The 27,414-nt window shown below is 37.4% G+C and overlaps 1 protein-coding gene across 8 annotated transcripts in view; it reads right to left on the reverse strand.

Moving 5' to 3' along the window:
- The window catches only part of AKAP7 (A-kinase anchoring protein 7), a 107,341-nt gene that overhangs the window by 59,671 nt on the left and 20,256 nt on the right, over positions 1 to 27,414 (reverse strand). For all 8 annotated transcript variants that reach the window (XR_008391525.1, XR_008391526.1, XM_053664801.1 and 5 more), the window contains exons 4-6: positions 18,504 to 18,640; positions 15,378 to 15,538; positions 3,975 to 4,087 (exon numbers count right to left, since the gene is read on the reverse strand). Coding sequence is in view for 6 of the 8 variants with exons in the window: in XM_053664801.1 (XP_053520776.1) it covers positions 3,975 to 4,087; positions 15,378 to 15,538; positions 18,504 to 18,640 (411 nt within the window). In the remaining 2 variants the exon portion in view is untranslated. The remainder of the gene's footprint in view (positions 1 to 3,974; positions 4,088 to 15,377; positions 15,539 to 18,503; positions 18,641 to 27,414) is intronic.

Genomic DNA, 27,414 nt, shown 5'->3' on the forward strand with positions numbered 1-27,414 from the left:
AGGTAATCATTTTACAATATATACTCATATTAAATTATTATGTTGTATACTTTAAACTTATGCAATATTATATGTCAATTATCTCTCATTAAAATATTTCATTAGGATAATTTCAGCAGTATATATTTCCCAATTAAAAATAAGTATTTCAAAATTTTTTGGTGGGAATTTTTAAATTGTAGTTCAAAGGGCCATACCAACTTATAAGACACCATCATAATCTTTGATGGTCTTTCTACCTCAAGTTCATCCTTACAAATATTCCTCTCATACACTGCAGTTCAAAGTATAGCCTGACACCATTTCTTTAAAGGGCAACTTGCGGTGTTTTGAAAAGTTAAAATGTATACTACCCTTTGACCTTGGAATGCCACTTCAAGGAACTGCTTCTTTGAAATACTGGCATATCTCCCCAAGGAAAAATTGACAAGGTTGTTCACTTTAGTATTCTCTATGGTAGCAAAGAAACAGAAATCACATGATTATTCATCAAAGGGAAACTAAATGATGACACATCGATATAATATTCAGTTGACCCTGAACCACGCAGGAACTAGGAGTGCCAACCCTCCCACTGCACAGCCAACACCTCCGTGGAACGCCAGCACCCCCAAAACTCCACTACTGATAACCTGCTCTTGGTTAGAAGCTTTGTCAACAACATAAACAGTCGATTAACACACATTTTGTATGTTGTGTGTACTATAAACAGTATTTTTACAATAAAGGAGGCTAGAGAAAAGAAAATGTTATTAAGAAAATCATAAAAAATACATTTATAATGTTTTTTTAAAAAAATCTGTATAAATGGTCCTGGACAATTCAAACCCACAGTGTTCACAGGTCAATGGCATATTTATTTCTGTTTTAAAGAAGCTACATGCATGTGTATGCACCTATGTGTATTCTCAATGTGTAGGGAAAGGTCAGGAGGCTATGCTTGTGGTGGTAACTTACACAGGGAAATCATATTGAAAGAAAGGGGATGGCAGGGTGGTAATAAGGAAAAATTACATGATTTATATGTATTTGCATTGTTTATGCAGTGAGCATATATTTACCTAATACTTTTATAACTAAAATAACTTTTGAAGTAAAAAAAGTTCTTGAAATGAGACAAACTTCCTAATATATGAGTGAAAAGAAACCTATTATTTCACATACTTCTGTCTCTCTCTCTCTCTCTCTCTCTTATTTCATTATAAATCTAAACCAAACAATGCTAGCAGCACATTCCACTCCTGATTTTAACAGTGGCCACTCCTTGGTAAATGAGTGGACCAGAATAAAAACCCAGAAGGGAATTAGTGCTGAGATAGGAAAATAACAGTGGGAAAGGTAAAAAAGTTAAGAACTAAGAGCCACATATTTTCAAATAAGCTGCTTTCCAAATGACAAAGCATAATGAAAACCTACTTTCATGCATGTTGCCTTTCACATTGCCTTTAACTTTTACAGCAGAACCAATGATTTGCTGCAGAAGGAAAATGCTGCACATTTGCTTAAGCCTGCGGGTCTCAGCGAATACAGCACGTCTTCCAATAACCACACTCCTTTATGATGTTGATGAGATGCCCCAGGAACTTAACTCACGCTTGTGCCAGGGTAAAATTGGTTTCACTATACCTCTTTTCACCAAAGTTCCAAGAACCCACTAATGACATTAAATGGCGGCCTACTGGCCTACTCTGCAGGTCACCTGGATCAGCATCACCCATAGGACTTATTAAACATCAAAAGCCAAGATCTTTTGGTCCATCTAACTCCAGATGTGACGTTGGAGGGTGAAAATTCTGCAGCTTCACCAAGCAGCCCAGGTGACTCAGGAATCCCAAAGTTAAAGATATATTGCCGTGCACCTGTTTGCTGGGCAAAATAAAGTATTTTGCCATGTGTACTGTGCACCTGTTGCCCAAAATTTTTAGGGAAAAATAAGTAAGTGCATTATACATGGGTAGTACTAACTCTATCTATATAAATGTTTTCAATTCTTTTATGACCAAAAACATGGGTGAGCATTATACATGTCAAAATATGGTACTGTCTTAATTAAGCATTGAGAAACACTGAACATCATAGTAGGAAACAGAAACATTCCATAAATTTAAAAAAAATCTCACTTGGCTTTCTGAAAAACAGTAAGGTCATAAATCACTTTCTAAAGATTAAACATTCTAGCCTAAACAAAACCGAATCTGATCTAGAGTGTATATACCACACAAGCCAGGACTGCTTCTATCTTGATCACAACTCTAGACCCAACACCCAGTGTCTGGCACAGAGTAGGCACTTCCTAAAGATTTGTTAAATTCATATGGTTTGGACCAGGTTACTCCTGACATGTAGAAATTAATTGGGATAAACTGGGAGTGGCCAGTGGGAGGGAGGAATATGAGACGGGGAATGAGACCAGATGGATCCCACACAGGGCTCTGCCACTGGGAAGGAAGTGATCTCATTTCTGCCGCTGAACCTCCCCAACTCTCCCGTCCCTTTCTGTAAAGTACGGAGCAGACCGTGTGAAATTAACCACAAGGAATCACTTCAGTTCAGTCTGAAATACAAAACTGAGATTCTAGAGTTGTCTAAATATTCCTTTGACAAATGTCCTTGGGCGCTATCATTTCAAAGTTAATATCGTAAAGACAAAGAAACATTTTGGAATGTGGATTATTACCTTCACCACTTTTCATTCTGTGATTAACTATGAGGACAATCCATTTGAAGGCAAAATAAGAAAGATAATGAGTAAAAAAGTAAAATGTCAGTCTGCAAGTTGTGTTAGTTATCATTCCAAAGTTCAAATCCATTACTTAGACAAATTATTTCCATCTAAGTATTCTAGAATGGCACCTAATATAATTATTATTGAATGTGAGGCATAGTTAGCATAGAAAAAAACACATGCAAGCTCTCTTTTTTAGAAGAATTTTACAATAGTTTATGGAAAACTCATAACCACAGGATGGTCAATCACTTAACCACATGTTTTAAAGACTTTCTGAGCACAGAGACAATAAATACAAAATGTGCCAAATTTAGAAAACAGATCTACTTACTAATAAACATGACCTTCATTTACAGAGCTGCAAATCAGTCTTAACTGCAGCCGAGGGCCATGGAGTGCAGGAGCGAATACTAATCTGCATGGCCGCCTCCACAACTCTGGTATATCAGAGCAGGTCAGCAGATGTCTTAACTGATGAAAACTCCCTAGGCTGTAATGGGAAAGACAATGAAGGGTGCCCTTAAGATTCCAGGAGAAACACTCATGAATCCAGAAGGAAGTCAAAAGTTACCCCAACCTCTGAAGGAGAAGGGGTGGCTTGGGAAGGCAAAAAGTCACCCTGAAACAGGGGGAAGTCAAGACACAGGTACCTTGGCTTGCGTCACTATTGACCAACCTAAGGGCGAAGTATGTTTAAGTACAGGGTTCCCCACAGTTACCCTCTTGCCCAGTCCCAAGAAGACTTGCTCTGAGCCCTCAATGGAGACAGCCACTGACAGAGCAAGGTTGTCTTTCCGAAACCTTGAAAGACCTACATGAAGGAGGGTTAAACAACATGCCCCCACCTTCAGGAACCCGCTGCAGTAGGCAGCACCAGTATATACAGGGCAGTAAAGGAAGTATGCTTACAGCAGGCTGCAAACAACCATGAGCAAAGAAAGCAGAAAATAAAACCCTGGCACTACCTCGAGGCTCTTTGAGGGACAAAGCGGATGTGGCAACAGACAGCAGCAGTGGGTGTTGGTCGGAATATACAGGTAATAGCCACAGTGGCAAAGGAGGGAATCGGTGGAACAGCCTCCATGGAGGATCATGAGCCAGCTCAGTCAGCATCCTCGGGAACTAGACCCAGGAGCAATAGTAAGTAGAGTGTCAAAACGCACTACAAATGTCACTCATGCCCCCAACCATGCTTAAGGCCCACGTAGTCAGCAAAACAAGATTTGCAATAAAAGTGTCCACTCACCATCTTCCGGAGCCATGGTACTTTGGACAATTTCATGAAGGTCAAATGAGGCTTAAAACTTCTGCTTTCTCCTGCCAAGATGCCTTTTTCTCGAAATGTCTGTTTTGCAGCTTCTAAAGTAAATAAGAAACACAAAAATGTAACTGTAACATATGGCTGTCTTTATAAAAATAGCAATTCAAAAAGTAACAAAGTATCTTATAATGAAGACTACTTCATGTACATTCTTTGAGACATATTTTCTCAAAAAAAGAGCAAAACGCCATGTGCATAGTCAATATATTTACCACAGCTAAATCTGTAATGATTTCAAACTTTGGGTAAAATGCACAAAAGCAACAATTTCAAAGAGAAACATTTAATAAAATGACTATTTGGCTGAGAAGATGCTGACTTCCACTGATTATACCAGTGGTGTCCATGTGTATAAAAAAGGACTACCTGGTCTGTAACCTTCACATCTAAAACCTTTGCTTCTGACCAAGATGGAATAATAGGAATCAGATTTGCCATTCCATCTGAAACAACCAATAAGAGGACAAAGTATATGACACAGTGGTTTGCAGGACACTGTAGACACAGAGCACCGAAGGTCAGTGCTCTCCCTGAGTGTCTAGGCCCCTGCTCAAGAAGAAGAAACCCAGATGGAGCCCAGTCATCTCCCTGGGCTCAGGAAAGAGCCGAGAGTAGGAAAGACCAAGGCATCTGGAGCTCACAGGACAGAGTAATGAAGTGAGACCTGCACTGAGCAAAACTCCAGAAATACATACAGGGTCCCCTTGAGTGTTCACCTCAGCATAGACCTGCACATACATATGAGCAAACTACATCCTACAAAAACCCTTGGCTGCAAGTCAATGACACCAAATGATCTTTCTTCTCTCTTCTGTGGTAATGTGTAGAAGGCTAAGCAATTGATCGTTAAAATGCCAAGAAAACACTGGCTCTTTGTTGCAGACAGCTGAAGACAACTTTGGCTCTGTAGGAAAGGAACCTAGAGAAGAACATGGGAGGACTAGAGCACTAGGCTGGAAGGGTGTGAAGCCAAGATGCCCAAAGTTACAGAGAACAGATCCAGTGACACCAGGAGGTCTTCCAGCTAGCACCACTGGCATTGTGCACAGCAAAGGGCTAGAACTGCTGCCATCAGCCTTGGACTGATAGCTTGGTAGCTACCACCGATGACACAAACCATCCCAAGAATGGATTCAGTACAGTTCCTTTTTGTTCCAGTTACTAGTTTCCAATTTCGAAGCCTGGGCCAAAGCAAGAGCATGCTCCTACCACCAAAGGAATCTGTGATAGAATGTGCCTGACATGGGAGATGATGAGGAAGAGTTTAGATACTGGGCAGCCAAAAACAAGGCAACAGACCAACATGCATGTCTTTCAAAACAATAAAGAGTGTACACAAGTAATGTTATGTAATTAATTTATCAACGTTTAGCTCATATAAGTTACAAACAGGTATACCTTTTCTCAACTACCTTGTCATAACCCACCTTTGACCCTCTCTATTTTGGCATATTCCCAACTGCTTTTAATAGACCCGGATTTAAAATACTAGGCTGAATCATACAAAACTTTCATTTTTATGAGCCAAAAACAGTCAAACATTGGCAATGTCTGATGGCTTAACAAATGCCAGAATAAACTAACTTACTAAATTTAAGTTTCTAATATTTGAGTGAAGGAATTAGAGCATATTCTCTAAGTTTTCAAGTAGTTGAGGAACTATCATAGAGACAAGCTTATGATAGAAATTTACCAATATGTTCAGACCAACCCAGAAAACAGAAATAGCACGAGGGTGCAAAAGCAAAAATTCCCGTGTTCTGTTATGTGCTGAGCACTTCCCCACATGTCAGGCACATTATCTGCCAAAGACAGCACACAGGTCCCTGCTTTTATGGAGCTTGCAGTCTCATGGGACAGATTTCAGCCCAACAAAGAGAAGGACTTAACAATGTTCGGAATTATCAAAACATACAAGAGATACAATGAAAGGAGTTTTGTTAACAAAAACTAAAATAGTAGGCATCTGTATTATTCATTACTATCTACATTCATTTTTACATATTATTTGATTCTAAAAACAACAGCATTTTTCAATTTACTGGTCAAATTTTGAACCAAGAGTTCTCATTATTCATAGAAATCATTGAAGATGGAAATCTAGTCACAAAACTGATTTATATATTTGTCACAAAGTACATTTAATTTTCATTAATGTGTTTTTCCAAGACAGTATATTCTCTAGGTACTTAGATATAGGAAAAAAGAAAATGCCACCTTCTTTTTGAAAAGTACTTCTTAGTATTGATTTTATATTTCTAATAACAGTATAATCTATTGCTCAGCCAGAGTACTGGATAATAGTTATAGCTATATCATTCTTGAGATAAGAAGAGTTTTTGCTAGTGCAAAAACCACATGTCACTCTTCCACTATGTTAATTTATATTCTGGAAAAGAAGCTTATGAATAATTTAAGAGATTGTTCAATTCCTTCTAGCACCGCAGATATTCCTGCAAGCACTAAATAGAAAACCACACAGCAAATTCATCAGATATCCTTTATCAGTCACTGAAGAATGCTTCCTAAATAATCTAATTTACCTGATAGCTAAAGATGAAAATTTTGTGAAGAACAATTTTTTTAAATACATTATAACTGTAGCAGACTTTGCTATATAAATGAATACTGGAATAATTAATTTAATAAAGAAACAATACTTTTGTTGTCCGAACAAACACAGTTTTATCTGGGGGCTCCTTGTTGGGATGGGGGTGATTTCCCTCTACTCAGCAAATATCCATTGAGCAGTCTAGGTACTGGGAAGTTTTATCTGTTATTTAAGTTTTTTATATATTTTTTTGTAGAAAAAAATTTCTCCAGGTAAACTCTTTTAAAATATGTAGCAACAATAAATTTATACCTAAAATGTAAAGAAATTGCTGAAATTTGTCTCAAAGTAAACTGTAACATATCAATTTCAATAAATTTGTGTGTTTTTAATTATATACACTTTCTTGCAAGGCAAATACTTCTCTTTTTCTTCCTTTTTGCCACTACCTCCCATGTTGGGAACCGTTCTGCCTGGTTTCAGAAGCTGTAACCCCACATGGCTAAGGCTGAGTGAGAGACCTTGGGACCATAAGCCACTAAGGAGACGAAGCTTATCTCCCTGGCAGGGGCACCACCTCTGCCCTCTTTTCGTCACCCTGCTTGGCCCTAAGCCTGACCTGTTAGCCAATAATGGGTAAGATTCCTCAAGGGAAGACAACCTAAGACAGGCATGATCACAGGGAGGCCCCAGGGAAGGACTTGGGGGGCTATAGAAAAAGGGGGTGATGGGCCCTTGCTTGCCCCTTGGCTTTGATATAACCTGAGTACTCATTCTGTCTGCAAGAAGTCTCCTAAACTCTTGGCTGCCTTACTTCCCCTGCCTCACTTAAGCCTGAAACCATGAAAGAGGGTGGTACAGCCCTGTGCTGGAAAGGGTGGTTTCCCCCAGCAATCAGGTCTAAGAAAGAATACATAAAATCCTGTGAAGCCTGCTTTGCTAAGAATGCCCTCAATTTTCTGATAAGGGTCCGAGGAGGAAATGAGTTTGTTTCCCAAAGTTTTATAGCCCTTTAGCTAACTGACCCTGACTCAGAATAGGCCCTCATTGTTCTTTGTATGTTATCTATTGTTTGATCCTTACTGCCTGACAATGATTGATGAGCTTTACCTGTATTCCTATGCAAATTGAACCTAATAAAAGCCCACCAAGGAAAAGGCCCCTGGCACTTCTTCTTTGAGAGATCAACCACCTTTCCTCCCCAAGTAGATGTCTTGGCAGACTTATTCTCATCTGCAGTGGATGGGGGACCCTGTGGGCAAAGCTCTCCCACACTCCCCTTTTCTAAAGTAGTTTACGTAATAGCATGATCCATCATTTGAGAATATTTACAAAGAGAATTGGTGTTCTACTGAGATACACAAAGAGGTTTGTTTATAAGAATAGTCTAGGATACTAATGTAAATTAGGTGGTTCTAATATATTCTTAACCATATATGTTGTATTTCAGTAAGAGGATACAACATAAGTAGTAAGTTAGATTTTAGTTTTAAAAGACTGACTTGTGATTAAACAATACACCATAAAATAAAAAGTGGTAAGTTCTTTCCATGCTTTCCAATTAGTAGACACTTTCTAATACTATTGTAAGATATAGTAAAAGTATGTCACATGTAATATTAATAATCTCAATAAAATTTTAGAATCACTTTTTAGTCATCTAAAACTTTAAAGAAATAAAAACCATTCAACTGCTTTTGTCATTTTCATTTTATTACCATTTAAAGGATTCTTATTTCCATATGCTGCTTAAACTATTTCACTTTAAGTGGTTTTAGTAAGTCATTTGAATTCTATGTTCAAACATAAAGGCTGGCATAACATTAAAATCAACGTCAATTTAAAATTTTTATAGTCATCATTTAAAATAGATATTTCCAATCAACTGCTGTGTAAAACTATCAAATAGCACTTTAAAACATTAAAATGAAGTCTTTAAAATTAATCCTTGATACCAGAGGAATCACATTAAATCCATTGTTATTGACAAAAAAAAAAAAAGACCTAAATTGAGCATCCTAGTAACATTGGCCCTTCTCCTATTATTCATATTGTGTTCTTGGGTAGGTCACTTAACTTGACAGTAGAAGTGAAAAGGTCCCTTCTCTCAGGTCCCTTCTTATCCTAACAACCATCAAGTTGAAGTAACCTGTCAGAGAGCTCCAGGACATTTGCAGATGCTAGACACCAGGACTGGATTTTATTCTCATGCAAATATTTAGACATGAATGTCAGTGAGGAAAGAGAGACTATCTCTGATTAAATGTTCTTTTTATTCAACTTTTATGTTTATATCTAAATTTTTATTGGTTTATACTATTTAAAAATACATATTTATTGAACCTCTATTCTGTACCACACTCTAGGGACACAAAAATAAAAGATTCCCTCAAAGAGCCTTCACTCTAGTTTAGAAAGATAAGATTTCAAAATAACCGAATGCCACGTGGTATTCCAGTTTCCACAGCTCTCTGTCTATAGGGAAGGGGGCATTAGAGGAGAAAATGATCATTTCTACTGAGTTGGACAAAATATCTGTTTATTTTTTTCCATAAAACAGAAGACACATTTTTTATTTTCACCAATAACTATTGATTTGGATAGTTTCACCATGTCAGCTATCTCCCACTGTGGGCTTCTAGTGTGTAGAGGCCAGGGGTGCTGCTAAACATCTTCCAATGCATAAGACAGCCCCACAGCAAAGAATTTTTTGGCCAAAATATCAATAGTTTCAAGAAACTTTACAAACCACTTTTGACACACTTGATCAGTCACAGCATCTTCTCCATACACTGCACAAATCTTTTTTTGCATTTCAGTCCTGTTTTTACCTTTCTTGAAATAATAAAGTATAACATGCCCAAAATGTTGTATATTTTTCCATTTTCAATATTAAAATGGTTGCACAAAAATTTACCAATTTTGATAAGTTTTTTTAAATGCACACTGATATGACAGCTGTCACAATACAAATCTAACAAAATTGTTACAAATGAAGTTAAAGATAACTAATCACTAGTAGAGCCACTGTGTGGAAAAAACTAAATGAACTTTTTGGTCAACCCAATATTTTGAAGAACTAAAAAAAGCCTTTATTTTAGAGGTAACACTTGACATGAGTCTTATAAAAGATCAATGATACAATCCAAAATAAGATTAAGAAAACAATTCTACTTAAAATATTATCAAAAAATAATAAAATACTTAGGACAAAACTTTAACAGGAAGGCAAAAACGTATACACTGACAATTACAAAATGGTACTGAAAGAAATTAAAGAAAACACAAATAAATGGAAAGACACCTCATACTCAAGGACAGGAAGTCTTCATATTGTTAAGATGTCAATACTGCCCAAAGCAATCCCTATCAAAACTGCAGTGATGTTTGACAGAAATAGAAAAATAATCCTAAAAATCTCAAGGGACCATAAATAGCCATAAACTCTTGATAAAGAAGAACAAAGTTGGAGGTCTAACATTTCCTGGTTACAAAATGTACAACAAAGCTAAGTAACCATGATAGTGTGGTACTGGCGTGAAGACAAACACATAGAATAGAAAGCCCAGAAATAAACTCTCATGTATGTAATCAAGTGGTTTTTTGACAGGAGAGTCCAGACCATTCAATGGGGAAAGCACAGTCTTTTCAGCAAACAGTGTTGTGAAAACTGGGTATTCACAAGCAAAAGAATGAAGTTATTAGACCCTTACCTTACTCCATAAACAAAAATTAACTCAAAGTGGATCAAAGACTAAAACATAAAAGCTAAAACTATAAAACTCATAAAAGAAAACAACTTCATTACCCTGGATTTAACAATTATTTGTTGGATATGATGCCAAACCACAGACAACAAAAGTAAAAATAGATAAATTGAACTAAATTTGAAAACTTCTGAAGTTAAAAATTAAAAACCTTTTAAAATTTAAAAATTAAAGCTGGAAAAATACATTATACTTAAATAAGTGGTATTATAAGTTCTGAATATATTCAAATGCACTGCTTACCATGAAATCCATAAATATTAATCTAATAAACTGCATTCAAATATTTTTGCACCTTATCTGTCCTTCCGTTCTAAATGAAAGTTTTGCTGGGTAGAGCAATCTTGGTTGTAGGTCTTTAGTTTTCATGACTTGGAATATTTCTTTCCAGCCCCTTCTTGCCTGTAAGGTCTCTTTTGAGAAATCTGCTGACAGCCTGATGGGGACTCCTTTGTAGGTGATTGTCCCCTTAGCTCTTGCTGCTTCCAGGATTCTCTCCTTCGTTTTAATTTTGGCTAATGTAATTATGATATGCCTTGGTGTGTTTCTTCTTGAGTCCAACTTTTTTGGTACTCTCTGGGCTTCTTGGATTTCTTGGAAGTCTGTTTCCTTTGCCAGATTGGGGAAATTTTCTTTTATTATTTGTTCAAATAGTTTTTCCACTGGTGGTTGTGTCTTTCCCCCTTCTGGTACCCCTATAATTCGGATATTGGAGCGTTTATAGATGTCCTGGAAGTTCCTAAGCTTCTCCTCATTTTTCTGAATTCTTATTTCTTCATTCCTTTCTGATTGATCATTTTTTTCTTCCTTCTGGTTCACTCCATTGAGTTGAGTCCCAGTTTTTTTTTCATCTCTATGGGTTTCCTGTGGAATTCCATTCATTTCCCTTAATTTGGCCTTCATATGTTTCTCTAATTTGTGGCTATAGTCCACCAGATCTGTGAGGAAGCTGACGACCAGTGTTTTAAACTGTGCGTCTGAGAGATTTGCTATTTCTTCGTCACTTAGATTTATCTCCGGGACTTTGAGGTCCCCCTGCGACATTTTTGGTCTGTTCTGGCCCTTTAAGTGAGAGAAGCGGCGCCTTGGAGTCCCAGGTCGCTGGGTTGTGACGCTGTATGTGGGGGCGTGGTCAGAGCGGGGAAAATGACTGCCGGTCCCACCGCTCACTCCCTCACCCGCGCGTAACCGGGCACCCACAGTCAACTCGCTGCCACCGCCTCCCCACTGACTCCTCCGTAGTCGCTCACCCGGTGGGCTGCTCACTAGGTCCAATCCTGGGTTTGGAACCCGTGCGACTGGATTCGCACGTCTGTTCGGATTCCGCGCCCCGCGCCCGGGGAGCGAGTTCTCCTTTGTAATCCTCACCCGCGCCCGGTCGTGCCGGTGGTACTAGCTCGCGGCTGCTCGCGTTTCCCGTTGGGTGGGGTTTGTTGTTTTTGTTGTTTGCTTGTGGTCGCTTCCTCGGCCTATTTAATGAATTTTAATTGAATTAATAGAGCAGCCTAGAAAGACCCAACAATACCAGCACCCAAACAGATTCCCCACAAAGGGCACATAAATAGGGCATATTCTCTCCATCTTTTGGAGGAAAATTATAGTCAAAGTAAGAAAAGTGTAATATTCAAATGAATATCCTAAAATTTTCATTTTTCTTTTTATGAGATAAGTACACTTAGAATCTTTTGTCATGCTAACCAAGCACACTTTTCTCATTTAAAAAAAATTGCAAGGACTATTATAATTCCAGTAGGCTAAACTTTTCGCAATCTTTCAATCTAAAATACTTCTTAACAAAATTACAGTTCACTGAAAAAAAAAAAAAGAGAAATCACATTCATTTGTATGCAAATGAACTTCTTGGTATAATTTCACCATTGTAAAATGTGGAGAAATACCATATAAATGCATAATTTTCAGTATCTTCTTAGCTCTATGAGCTACTGCAATGCTAGCAAGGGAGAAGGTGCTATTTTATTCGAGGAAAAAGGATCCAAGTAGGAAACTGAGACCTAGACTCTGCTGTCAGCCACCCCCCAGCTCCCTCAAGCAGCTAACAGCATAGACCTGCATGTATGGCCGGCACGAAGATGCGATCGATGTGATCGGTCTCTGCCCACCAAGCCTAGACCAGAATGAAGTTATTGGCATCATGTCCAGATGCACAATTCAAGAACTGATGTAATAGTTCATCAGTTCAGTTTAAAATCTCTAAATTACTCATTGTCCTGCAAATTTTCAGCAATATGTTCACATACTAATATCTAAAATTCAGTCCTTTTTTCCAAAACAACATTACATTTTAATAATTTGCTTCTTCTAACTTGCAAATTTTAAAACACTATGAGAATTAGGCAAATAAGATTATTCATGAATTGTAATATTAAACTACTTTTCAAGTTGTTTTACTTCATGATATGTACTTAAGTTCATTATCAATATTTTAATGATTAAATTTATTTTCTTTAGAAATTATCTTGGTTTCCATTAAGTCAAACTAACTCTGCCTCCATTATTTGGAACAAATAACATTTTAATATTTCTGTACAGGCATACACATATACATAGTTTATTACAAAACTTGTTATATATCCATGGGATATATCTACGGTCAATGGATATATTCTTCTAAAAGTTGGACTACATCATTTCAGTAGTTTATAAGATATGACACAAAACAAATTATTTTACTGATGCTATTGAACTAAGCAAAACTAAACCTGAGTTATTCTTTAAAAGAAAATCTAATGATGTAAAACATTGACAAAAGTCCATATATTGAACATTCTATCTGAATATTGCATAAATGAAGTATTGAATTAGACTCCAATAAAAACTCTGCATACGAATATTCAAATATTTATATTTTCTATAAAATTCAACAAAAACAATAATCAAAAGCAATAATGCAATATACACATAAAGATTTAAAGCAAAATTAACAGTGATTATATAAGGGGGACCAAGGGCTTTTCTCCCTCTATTTTCCATTTTTTGGTAATGTTCTGTTTAAATTTATGGAAAAGCATATATATATTTTTAAGCAACAGTCTCTGGGATCAAAAAGGGAATTGCAGGAATAGTGGTCTTTTCTAAAATGACAAATAACACCCTTGGGTCCATGGTCACACTACAGCTAAGGTCAGGTTCACAGTCATACTAAATTTCACATTCCTCAGCACACAATGGATCTTTTATCAATATTAGGAACTGCCTTTGTGAGAATATTTTCTAAGAATGGATGGAATTCTCAATGTTGCAAGCACCCATTTAACTATTTAAAAGAACAATAAATTAATGACTAATTTAAAATGTTTCTTGAGTTTAGAGATATTTAAATGACAACAGAAGAGACCTACATCTGCCATTTTCTCCAGAGCAGTCAGAAAGAACAGACTGAGTTTGTTAACTGTGGGCACAGGTGCTCACATGCTTTCCCATCAAAACTGTTGAGAGTCGCCTTTTCCTTGGCCAAGTTAATCATGTTAAGTCCTAGTCCTACTTGACTCATAAATATTATTTAATTGTTTGCATGTTTGTTTGTTTAGACATATATATACTTTGCTCCACAGAAGAACTTAACCAGCAATGAAATAAAACCCAATCTTCATGTTTGCCTCACCCTAAAAAGATGTGCACTTTTGAATGTGAAACTATAAAACTGTATAGAGACAATATAATATTAAGTAAAGAAAAAAAGTATATCTCAAAAGATCATGTACAACCTGATACCCTTTTTATAATTTGCCCTAGCCTGGTGGCTCAGTTGATTTAAGCATCATCCCGTGTACCAAAAGGTTGCAGTTTGATCCCTAGTTAGGGCACATTATCTAGGTTGTGGGTTCAATTCCCTAGTCAGGAATATATAGGAGGTAACTAATTAGATGTTTCTCTTTCACATTAATGTTTCTCTGTCTCTCTCTCTCTCTCTCTTTCTCTCTCACTCCCTTTGTCTCTCTCTAAAATCAATAAGCATATCCTCAGGTAAGGATTAAAAAAGGATGAAAGTCAATTAAAAATACATACCCTTCAGGAGAATACCAGGACATAAATGCTGACTTCAAGATTACAATTAGTGTGAGTGAAAGAAGGCTAAGAGATGGATAGGTGAAAAGAACAATAAGGATTGACAATATCATAGATTACTGCATAGCTTTCATGTTAGGTTGGGGATTCCCTAGTGATTAAGATATTAATTTAAGGTAGATAGATAAACAGATAAAAGTAGACTAAGCATAGACCAATGACAAGGTGTGTTATGAACTGAGGATTATTGAACCTGAAATGACACAATGTGAAATGATGAGATATGACAGGAAATGAAAATGAAAGTGGTTTACAGTTTGTAGACTCCCACCCAACCTATGATCTGGATCAACTCAAAAGTCACTCATCTGGGTTGTGTAATTTTCTGCTTCTACTTCCCCAACTATTTTCAACTGTGCTGCACGAAGTAACATGTTCTCCAGTGGATGTGAGACCTTGTTCCATCACCAGTGGACCTTCTGCTCCGGAAGTAGTACCTACAGAGGACGAGGAAAGCAGCACAGAGGAAAATGCTGCTGGATTATCTACTGACCCTGTGGATTAGGGCTGGCAATCCCCCAAACCTCGGAGCAACTGGTGTCCTGAGCAACCAGGACAACTGGTGACTCTTCTTCATTCACTCGATACTTATCAAATGCCAAGTACACACCAAGCGTCACTCTAATCCTCAGATCCTTCAGGTCCAGGATTAGGACACTCCTAACAAATACCTGAATCCAGCCTATCACCTTTCAGACAGCCTCAGAATCATCATATTCCTCAGGTCAAAGAGTCAAGATGACTTTCAGGCCTTTTATGTAGCTTCCTACCAACACTAGAAAACGCTGAAGAAGCTCACTTTTCAAGTAAGATTATACTGGCTTCTCTGAGTTAAAAGATGTCAAATCTCTATAACCAGAATGGGGGGGGGATTAGTTCTTCAACAGATGAGATTTCAGATGAGTGTGCTGCTTTTTGTTTTACCTGCAATCTCCAAAAGTGGGTTCATATGATCTCCTTCTGCCAACTTCACAAATCCAACCTGATTTCCAAAAGTGTCAATCCCTTGAAAGGGCAAAGTCAAGTGTCTTCCCTGAAGGATTTCTTCTATGAGTGGTTGTAATTCCAACAAAGCATCAATACCACTAGCAAGAGATAAGATATTTTTCAGTAACATATTAAGTGATAATATATACAAAACCAAACATGAAATAAAGTCATCAGTTTTAGAAATATAAAGTAATCTAGATATTTGTACTAATTATTTTAAAGTATAAAATACCTTCAAAATCTAATCTATATAATTAGATAAAATGTTAATTTTTAAATAAAAACTATGGAAGAAGTGAATTAAATCTTTACCTAATTATAATGTCTATTATATTAAAGATATGAAAGAAAATACTATTTCATAGTTCACCAAGAATTTTTCAACAAGGAAATACTGCATGTACATTTCAGAAAAAAAATGACTCATATTTCAAGAACCCTAACACCTACAAGAGCTTACATTAGATTGTATGAACTAGATTCTTGTTCGAAGCACTAATACTTATACAGTATTTACTATTTGCAAGGCACTCTACTAAAACTTAATATAAATTATCTCTTAAAATGTGTCTCCACAATAAAATAATTTACTATACTTGGATTCAACAAAAAAATGTAAGTTTATATTTGACAAATGCAACTATGTGTTTGTTATATGTGCTTTACCTATGTCATTATAAAGCTATTCTATTTCAAGTCCTTGATTTTTTCTTCAAAATCAAATATTTACTATATTAATTAATTGGACATTATTAGGTCTGGAATAATTTATAAATTAGAACCAGTTATTTCTATCTTAAAAAGATTTTGGTATAGCTACTTTATTATGAGAAAAAAATTAAAATCTCACTAGAGGGCAGCAATTACTCAAAAAAGAAATAAGTACATTCTTAGTTTATAGAGAGGGCTTTAAAACAAATACCTTTAGAGTGAACCACCATTAAATTATCTTAATCAGTGATTAGCTCAACAGTAATTACATGTTAAATGTATATAAAATTTATGTATTTTTCTAGATATTTTATATCTATAAATTAGTTTTCACATAAAGTTTTTAACTGATGATCGTCCATAGCTTCCACGGTGAGACTCATTTCTGTCATAACATAATGTACAATACTTAAAATAGCTCTGGAAATGTCCACATTGCTCATTAGATCTGCAAATCCCCATCCTAAAACCAATCTTTCCTGACTGTATTCATGTTCATCCAAAAAGACACAATGCACACATTTGTCCTGCAATACTGTCCTTCCCTGAGTGCTCTGAGTTAAAGCATGTAACAACAGAACAGCCATTTCTGGCTCACCTATTATAAATCAGAGGAATTTGTGATACTCATTTTAAATGTAACTATGTGCTAAAGCAAGCCATCTCGAGGTTAGGGCTTTTCAGAGACAGAGAATTCTATACCCCATTTTTCTTTAAATAAATACAGATCATCTAGACTTAGTCCAATTGTTCAATTCTCTAGTTGCATAAATCAATGCATTTGTCCCACAGAGACGTCATCAATCACAGAGTAGGAAGGACTCAGAGATCTATGGTAAGTATCATCACTAGCTTTCAAATTCTTTTAAGTAGAGTATCTTTTCAAGAGTAGTTTATGAAAAGACTTCTGTGTGGTACAATGAGTAAAAAGTATACACGCATGGGAAACAGAACTCTGAAACTGGAGGTCAGCCCCAAAGACTGTATCTGAAATTTAGACAGGACAGCCATCCTCCACAACAGAGGGAATTCTGCCGCTAGACTGCCGCTGAGCCTGAGACTGCGACATCGACTCTCCCCAGGTCTCCGCCAGACGGGCTGCCTGACAGATTCTGGGCTTGCCAGCCCCCACAATTACGGGAGCTAATTCCTTAAAGTAAATATAGATATAGATGATATACAAGTAGATATAGATAGTAATAAATAGAGGTAGGTAGAGAGAGATATCAATATATCTAGCTACCCGCAGAGATGTACATCCTATCAGTTCTGTTTCTCTGGAGAATGCCGGCTCACACCCTTCCAACACACACAGGGCAAGTTCTCTTTTTCCCTATGGCTTTCATCTGTGTCACAGCTTCTTTGGCCCCTTTTAAGACCATCAGAGTTTTGTTTTTGTTTATATTTTTCTTCTGACTGGCAAAATGAACAGTTCAAGTAAGCCAAGTAAAATCTTCTAGTCCTCTCTGACACTGCAGGGTGCTCAAGACTTGCTCTTGAGTAGAGCAGGTTGGGGTGCATCGGAAGATGAATCTCTAAAGACATGAGGTTCTGCTGTTTAAAAGACATAACTACCATCACAATAATGCCCTGGCAGGGTTGCTCAATTGGTTAGAGTGTTGCCCTGTACACCAAAAGGTTGCAGGTTCAACTCCTGAACTTGAGCTAATTACAGAGATCTATACAAAGGGTAACTGGAAAGGGGTGATCTCATGTATATACAGAGTATCCCAGAGAATCCCTCGGGGGAGAGCAAGGTTTCTCCACTCCAGGTTGGAAAGCAACAGTCAAAACCTTTGTGGCACAAGCCTGGTATTGGGAGTGGGGAAAGCACAGGGACTCTAAAATGAGAGAGGTAAAGCTGAAATTCTACACTGACCTGGCTGAACAACAGTTCTAATAGGTAATAATATTGAGTGTCTACTATGAGCCAGGCCCCATACTGAGAACTCTTACATGTATTAGTCCTGTTATTTTTTTCCATTTACTTAAGAAGTAAATAGTTTTTTTTAAAATCAGGCACCTATTAGGAGATGATTGTGCTATGGCATATTCCAGAGTCTTTACCTAGAATCCTAACCTAAATTGTCAGACTCCAAAGTGCCTGCATAATTAACATGGGCAAAAAACTGCATAATCAAGGGCTACCATTTGATAAGAAAAACAGAGTTTAAAAGTCTAGGTTAGAAAGAGCATTTACACAGCTAATTCTGTATGCTATTAATTAGAATAAATTAATATAATAAAGAATGCTTCTGTAGAATTTAAGTGCCTTTTAGGTTATGCTATGTGTATTCATATCAAAGTAATACTTTGAAAAACAACATTCAAGAAAGACACATTACTCACATGTTCACTTCATCTTCGTTTAACAGCTGCATCACCAGCAGGGTAATGTGAAAGGAGCCATGACTGGTCATTGCCTTGGCCAGCCGCTTATCTTGTTGGATTATTGCATTTTGTAGGATCTTAATTCCTCTTGTAATCTAATCCTCACACATACACACAAAATAGAGATTAAGTAAGCAAAATTTCCTTATGACAAACTATAAATCAAAAAGAAAATTAAGCAACAAACCAAAATCAGAAATGGCAAAATTCTTCAACCAATTAATTCTTAATTGTCTACTTGTTCTCAAATATCCTAATAGATGGCTTGGAAAGCTTAACAGCATGTATCAGTTTTAAAAATTATACAGTGCTTATCCATCTTAAGAACATGGAGCCTAACACCCTTATTTTATAGAATGGGTCACTAGTTGAGTAGAAAAACTTTCAATGGCTGTGCATTTCTTCAGAAACTTGTCAATGAATGTACAGTATAACCTACAATAATTATGCTCTTTTCTAAAAAAAGTTTTATTCTTGCACAGAAAGATCAAACCAGCAGACAACAGTCTGTTTCTGTTGAAAGTCATATTTATGTTTCCCCTAATGAATGTGTCTAAGAACTCATCCTTCATGGCCTTATTTAAGATTTTTTTAAAACAGCGATAGTTTTGACTCGAACGACCACTGTCATTTTTCCAGACATGCGAGGAGGAAGAATGGCAAAGAAGTGCAAATAGGTGTGTTAGAAAAGCCACTACCATCTGCGTCCAGGGAAGTCCCAGGTCCCTTATCAGCCTCCCTCTACTATCTACTTGGAAACGAGAAGAGGAATGGTGCCTCTCCCCTGCTCAGGTCCAGTTACACCCAGCGCTAGCCAACTTCTAAATGTGAATGTACTGGAAAATAGTTCAAATATGAAATAGTGACCTGGGCCCTACCTGAGAAAAGAGAGCACAGAGAAGCCCTGAGGCAGCAGAATTTGTCAGAGAGAAGGGAGGGCCTGGCAATAGAAGCAGAGTCAGTAAAAAGACAGCGAGATAAGAAAAAACGGAATCATGAGCACAGCAGACTGTTCTGAGACGAGAGCAGCTGTTTTATCCCGAACAATGCTCCCATTTTCTGTGGAGAGAGACTGGGCGAATCACGGGATGCTCTCCTGGGACCTGACTGCTGCTCATGTATCTTTACAATAAATCTACATCACCCAAAAGAACCTCCGAGTTTCTCTACTCCTGGTAATCTGGAAGGGAGTGCACAGGAAACAGCATTTTCCTGGGAGGAATTTACACAATAACAGGGAACAATATTTTCCTATGAAAGATGTCACTTCTATGCCACCCAAGAAAAGAATACTGGCCTGGTAAATATAAAACGCTCGGAACATAACAGTACACAAAGATCTTATAGAGCCACAGTTTCCTCTACTCTATTTTGATAAAACTAAATTATAAACTCCTGAAGGGCAATATCTAGATCTTCTAGCTCACCATCTTACCACAGTGCCTGCTAATAATAATAAAAACAATTATTTAACCAATGACAGCAGTAACTAACCATTACTGTGTGGCCACTTGGTTCTAAGCACTACAGTAAACTTTTTACATACCTTAATTCACCGAAGCCTCTCTTTGATACTAAGAGATGGACATTGGTATTACTTCTAGCTAAAAAGTTGAAACACAGAAGAGTAAAAAATTCCTTTAAGATCATACACGACAAGCAGTAAAGGAACTTGAGACAAGAATAAATTGCAGTATATGAGAAGAGATGAGGGAGGCACCTAGAAGAATTGGAAAGGGTGAGGAGGAGGAGCTGTCGCTAAAGAGCAGTGGAGTTACAAGGAATTTGTCTTCACCGAGGCAAGGAGAGGCTCAGAGATGTGGGTGCTGACTTAAGAAACGTAGCACCGAGGGGGAAAAGACACCTAAAGGGGATTTTTTTCAGGAAATCTTAGTGGATCCTGTGTAATGGAATACACTGACCTCAAAAAGTAAAAAAAAAAAAAAAAAAAAAAAAAAAAAAAAAGGCCGTAGTGTAAGTCCATATTAAATTTTAATTTAAATTTAAGAGTTTTTTCCCCGGTGCAATGAAGTGCTGAAATTTGCTTTTGGAAATAATGAAGCAGCTAAAGAAGGTCCAGGTTCATACAGACAGGGCCTAAACACGTCCAAGAAGATGTCAGACTTCAAGACAATATAATTACATCTGCTAACCTCAGCTGATACTGATAGTAATTCTGGTTCAACTGTAATGAACAAGTGGCTGAAGATGAGAATTTTGTTCTCATCCAATTGGCTGTTCTCAGACAATAATATAGAGTGATGCAATGAATGAAGGCTGCTGGCCCTGCCTCATAAACCCTTGATTTGAACCCTGTGTCTGCCACAGGTGTGACCTGGTCCAAGTCACCCTGTGTCACTGAGTCTTGGTTTCTCCCACTGCCAAACAGGAATAATAAAATGTGTGCTGCCAAAGGTGTGTTCAAGATCACAGTGAACAAGCTCCACGGTAAAGTGTATACCATTCGCCTAACAGAAGGTGTGCAACACTGACAATGATGTCAAAATCAGTGGCTCTCTATCCTGGGCAATTTTGCCTCCCAGAGGATATTTATTTGGCAATGTCTGGTTACATTTTGGTTGTAACAAAATGTAAGTTTGCTACTTGTATCTTATGGGTACAGTATTTGCATTTTCTTAGTTTTAAAACATTAGTTTTCATTCTAAAGTCACATAATAATTATATGTAAATTCAGGACAACACTCAAAGAATTCCATTTATTTGCATATGCAACATTTTAGTGCAATGCTAAAAAACTTTTAGACCATTCATACCTTTGATTTATCCAGTAGCTTGTAAAGTTGCTAATTAACAAATGTACAACACTTTGAAGACGATTTCTCTGAAGTCACACAGTACTTATAATGCAAGATTAACCTCAAAACTATGAAAACTGTAATGTTAACTTAATCAAGTAATATATGTCTAATTATTCTTTGATGGCCAAATTAATTTATGTATTCCTTGATATCATCTTAACATTTTTAAAACACATTTTATTCCTAATTGCATTCTTAAGAGATAAAAAGAAAAAATACTTCAGAGTCTTGTCCGTATGCCATTAAAAAAGCACCAATGTCATTAAAGGCCAAAGGAAACTAATTTTTATAGCCACTGTTTAAAATGCTATAAATCCATTAAAGCTTATCTTTCACCATAACCCACAGCCATTGGCAGTATTGCACAATGACTAATACTGTAAAGTCATATTAAAATATGACATTGAAAGAAACCTTTTAAAATAAAAAGCTTTATTAACTTCACTTCTGGTCACGATGGTGGAATAGACAGACATGGCTCACCTCTTTGCACAACCACATCAAAATTACAACTAAAATATAGAACAACAATCACTCAGAACCATCAGAAATTGAGTTGAATGGAACTCTAAGAACTACGGAATTAAATAAACCATGTCCATCTAGATTGGTAGGACAGCTGCAGCTGCAAAACCAGCTGGTCCCTCACCCACATATGGTGCATATAAACTTGGGAGGGATATCTCAGAGCAAGGAGTCCCAGACCCACATCAGCCCCCAGTCTGGGATCCTAGTGCCAGAAAGATAAGTCCCTGTAACTTCTCACTGCAAAAACCAGCAGGGATCAAGTCGGTGGAAGAAACTTCTAGAGCCCTAAGCAGTTCCTCTTAAAGAACACACACATGGACTCACCTACTCAGACTCACTCCCTCTGAGCTCCAGCACTGGGTCGCAGTTTGAAAGGACCAGTAGTATACAGACAGAAACTGATGGGTCTGGCATCAACGTGAGCAGGGGCCACAGTCCCTTCTCTAAATCCTCCCCCTACACACAGAGCCAGCAAGCTGATGCCAAATCTGAGACTGCATCCACCTGGCTAACACTGTTTGACTCATGTCCAGAGAATCTGCCCCACCCAGCTTTCAACCCACCTAAGCTGTTTTTCCGTATGAATGGCTGGTCTTGATTCACGCTTCACAACTTCAAAATCGCATCAAACAAGCAGCAGCCAGCCTAGATTCACAGCTTCTCCTGGGACTCTCCAAGCCCACCACCAGTAGCCATCTCAGATTGCTTTAAAGCTCAGGCAGGTAGCCTCAGGCAAAAACACAAGCAGAGGCTGATCTTGGCCTGCATCACCCAGGAAACCCCTCAGCCTTCACACCCAGTGGACATCTACAGACCACATCAGAGCACCACCATTCTGCCCCCGCACAGCTGATCCTCCACAGACGGTGGAGACTGGTCATCAGAGGTCACAGTCAATCCTTGCAACTGACTGGCCTGGGGAAATCCCCCCCATTGACCTGTGAACAACAATCAAGGTTCAACTATAAGAGGATGGTATACTCAGCCCACCCAAAGGTATACCTTGAGTACCCCGCTTGGGGATAGGTGAGGCTGTGCCACTGGGCCCTAGAGGACACCTACTACATTAGGCCACACTGTCAGGACACTGAGTCAAAGCAACTCTTCATAATACACGGAAACAAACACAGGGAGGCTGCCAAATCAAGGAGATAAAGAAACATGGCCCAAATGAGAGAACAGATCAAAACTCCAGAAAAAGCACTAAACGAAACGGAAACAAGCAATCTCTCAGATGCAGAGTTCAAAACACTGGTTATAAGGATGCTCGAGGAACTTAGTAAGGATATTAACAGCATAAAAAACATTCAGTCAGAATGAAGGATACACTAATTGAAATAAAGAACAATTTACAGGGCAACAACAGTAGAGTGCATGAAGCTGAGAATCAAATCAATGATATGAAATATAAGGAAGAAAAAACCAACCAATCAGAACAATAAGAAGAAAAAAGAACCCCCCCAAATAAAGAGGATAGTATATGCAGTCTCTAGAACAACTTCAAGCATTTCAACACTTACATCATAGAGGTGACAGAAGAAGAGAAAAGAGCAAGAAATTGGAAATCTATTTGAAAATTTTATTAAAAAAACACTTCCCTGATTTGGTGAAGGAAATAGACATGCATGTCCAGGAAGTGCACAGAGTCCCAAACAAGATGGATGCAAAGAGGCACACTCTAAGACACATCATAATCAAAATGCCAAAGGTTAAAGATAAAAAGAGAATCTTAAAAGCAACAAGAGAAAAGGAGTTAGTTACCTACAGGGGAGTTCCCATAAGACCATCAGCTGATTTCTCAAAAGAAATTTTGCAGGCTAGATGGGATTGGCAAGAAATATTCACAGTCATGAAAGGCAGGGACCTACGGATAAGATTGCTCTACCCAGCCAAAATACCATTTAGAATTGAAGGGCAGATAAAGAGCTTCCCAGACAAGGAAAAACTAAAGGAGTTTATTATCACCAAATAATTATTACATGAAATGTTAAAGGGCCTTATTTAAATAAAAGGTGATCACAACTATGGACAATAAAATGGAAAAAGATATAAATCTATCAACAATTGAATCTAAAAAACTAAGCAAACAAGAAGAACAGAAACAGAGTCATGGATATGGAGGGCATTGTGATGGTTGCCATATGGGTGGTGGGTGTTGGGAATGTGTAAAGGTGATGGGATTAAGAAGCACAAGTAAGCAGTTACAGAATAGCCATGGGGATGTAAAGTAGAGTGTAGGAAATGGAGTAGCCAAAGAACTTATACACACAACCCATGGACATAAACAATGGTGGGGGAGCTGCCTGAGGGAGTGGGGGGTGCTAGGTGGAAGGGGAAAAAGGGGAAAAATCAGGACAACTGTAATAGCATACAATAAAATATAATTTTTTTAAAATTTTAACTTCTTAAATATTTCACTCACTGAGTAACTTCTTGGTTTTTAGAGGATAAATCAGACATCCATCTGCTATACCTCACCACTAAGCCACATTCCACATTCATAAAAACAATGCAATGAAAAAACCTATTTTTGTATCTTTAAAGCTTTCTCATTGACTCAAAGCATATATGAGTTCAAAGAAAATACCTTAAAGGTAGTATGTGTGAGGGAGTGTGTGCATGTTCTACCACACAGCCAATGTCTTTGACCTCAACTTTGGACACGTCTCCACCTAACTTGTTGTCAAAGCTGAATACTCTCATTTTTCTTGCTTAATTACAACCATGAAAAGAACTTAAAAATAGGATGATATAGTCATAACTGAAGAAAAGTACAACATTACCCTCAAAGGGGAAAATTTTCTATATCTACCAAGTGCTTAATATACATGATGTTAAATATTTTCACAATTACATTTCCCAGAAAGAAACTGAATGCACAAATCTACTTTCACTTTTTCCTAAGACCAGCAATTTTCACATTACAAAATGATGAAATACAGAATTAAATGTAATAAATGCCTTCCAAAATCTCTAAACAAAATCATATTTTTCCATTAGTATAAAAATTTATCTCATAAAAAATTAACATACTCCTAAAATTTCTTCAATCAGCTTCTGATTATTCCCTTACATTTTCCAATGTTGATTTACCTTATATTATTACTTCTCATAAGAGAGCATATAAAATCTAGTCAGTTAGAAAACATTAAAGATTTATTATAACTCCATTAAGTTTTCTTCATTTTGATATTCAAACTAATGTGTAGCTGCAGATAATGGAGAAACACATACTTTCATATACTTGAAATTAGGATATTTTTATGCAGCCGGTCCAATTGATTTTCCAATTCTATTTTTTTAAAATATGAAATCATGATCCTCCATTAATAAAGAATTTGAAACATCTAAGAACATGTTTAAAAATCAAAGATCCATGTAAGTCTGAAAACTTTTTTCTTTAAAACTAGATGCCAACAAGTGGAGGCCAAAAGTAGAGCAACTCATTGTCAATGTGCCGGCTTCCAAAGGCTTGTTTGCAGGTCACTTAATTGGAGTCTGGCACTCAGTCTCCCATTGAAACCATGTTCTAAATGCTGCTGCCTTTCCCAGGCCTTCCCACAAAGGCTCCAGTAAGTAGCTTAAAAAGAAAATTAACATTAGATACTTGAAAATAAACAAACAAAAAAAGATGCTCATACAAAAGATATAAAAATGTATCTCCTGAGGTCCCATTCTTACTTTTCAACCTCGAGTTTATACTTAAGCTTCCTGTTACCTACAAATATGTTGAGAGGGAAACACTGAAGTAGTTGATTTCGAGGTCACTTGGAAACTCTATTCCCCATTATTACAAGTTACCCTAGCCCCCTGAAGACAAACTACTGTTGAACCTGTATTATAAAACCAACAATTATAACATTGTATTTACTATTTGTAATGTTCTGGTTATAACTCAGTGTGCCAGAAACACATCTTTTGTCTCTGAAATGGGATTATCTTGTGTTTACTCTTGGCCAATCACTATTCTAGGTACTGAGAAAAAGTTGAAAATCTTTGTGAGGAAAACTAACAAGTGTCAAATTGCAAGGATGACAAATGACAAAAGGAAAGTGATGAAAATCCTTTGGGGGAAGGGAAGATTGACCTAGTCAGGGTGGTCATAGCTGACAGGCTTGAGCTGAGATTTTGGCATTAGTAAAACCAAGAGAGGAAGGAAAATGCGCAGCCAGAGAAGGCTTTCCCCGGGGCAGCGGGAACTCCGCAAGTTCAAGGAAGGCCAGAGGGGCTTCCAGCAGAAGAGGGCTGTAGGGGAGGTCAGAAAATGCAGAATCTTACAGAATATGACAAACTTTGTCTTTATTCTAAAGTCAATGGGAAAAGAATGAAATATACAGGCAAGGAAGCGACATGTCCAGATTTGGATTTAGAAAATAATCATTACCACCTCCTTTTCACACCCGAAGAAACAAACTACAGAAATTCAGTAACCTGACCTGCATCCACCAGTTAGTTTGTGACCTAGCCGGTATTTGAACAAGGTCTGTCAGGCTCCAAATGTGTACTCTTGCCACTTTCTACACAACATCCCAGAAGCCTAGAAGCAGAAACAAAGGCTGCTCTGTGAGAACTAAGACTTGCAGACAGGTATCCCATCCTCCTCCCTGTCTGTCACCTTGGAACAGGCATGAAGCAGGATGAGGAGGTGCTGTTCGGATCAGCATGAAAGCCAACGGTGGAGGGTGAAGAAAAGGGAAGATAAAGGGCCTAATGAAAGCAATGTATGGAAGTTTTAACAACTTCTATGCTAACCAACTCCACAGTGGAACACTTTTTAAGCAACAAATCAAAATAAGGAACTTGGAGTCTCTTCCAGTCATCAACCACATATCCTTGGGGAGGTCACTTCTCCTGTTTCATATTCAGTTTCTGCAGGACCTGGCTTCTAACTGCTGGGCTAAGTACCACTGTTGACTTCCCACTCTCTTCCAATTCCCATGTGCACACACAAGTCTTCATGTCAAAGAAACCTTTCCAAATAACTCACAACTATTTCAAAATAATATATATTTGTTAGTTACAGTAAACTAAATACTTTTAAGAATTATTGAACTGTTAACCCACCAGTATGTACCAGTACAATCAGAATGTGATTCTAAAATCTTGGATTGTTAGGAATATATATCTCTTTTTATTTGTCTTCTCTCCCTGGCTAAACCTCACCTCATAGACTACATATTTCCTAAAATGCCTCAACAGAATTTTTTCTTTTGATATTTTTTACTTCAATTTTGTTTGATTTTTAAAAATTCATAAGCATTCCCTAGAAATATCTTAGTTAAGTAAGGGGAGAAGCAAACTGAAAATGCACCTAGTAAAAGAGATTATAACCCCCAATCAAACAGAAATTCATATCTGGCTCTTAAACTGGGCCAGTGTAAAAGCAGTCAGTCTCCCAAGTGAGGCCTTCTTTTGTAAGGATCTCATCTCCTACCTCGCTGCTGTAACAAATTTAAGTAGATACTGTAGTTTTCTTTCTCAGCCACATGTAAGGGTTTCCTAGTGTGGCATAATCAGCTAAT

Source organism: Artibeus jamaicensis, unplaced genomic scaffold, assembly GCF_021234435.1.
Source record: "Artibeus jamaicensis isolate MK-2021 breed Jamaican fruit bat unplaced genomic scaffold, CSHL_Jam_final contig_387, whole genome shotgun sequence".
NCBI classification, from domain to species: domain Eukaryota; kingdom Metazoa; phylum Chordata; class Mammalia; order Chiroptera; family Phyllostomidae; genus Artibeus; species Artibeus jamaicensis.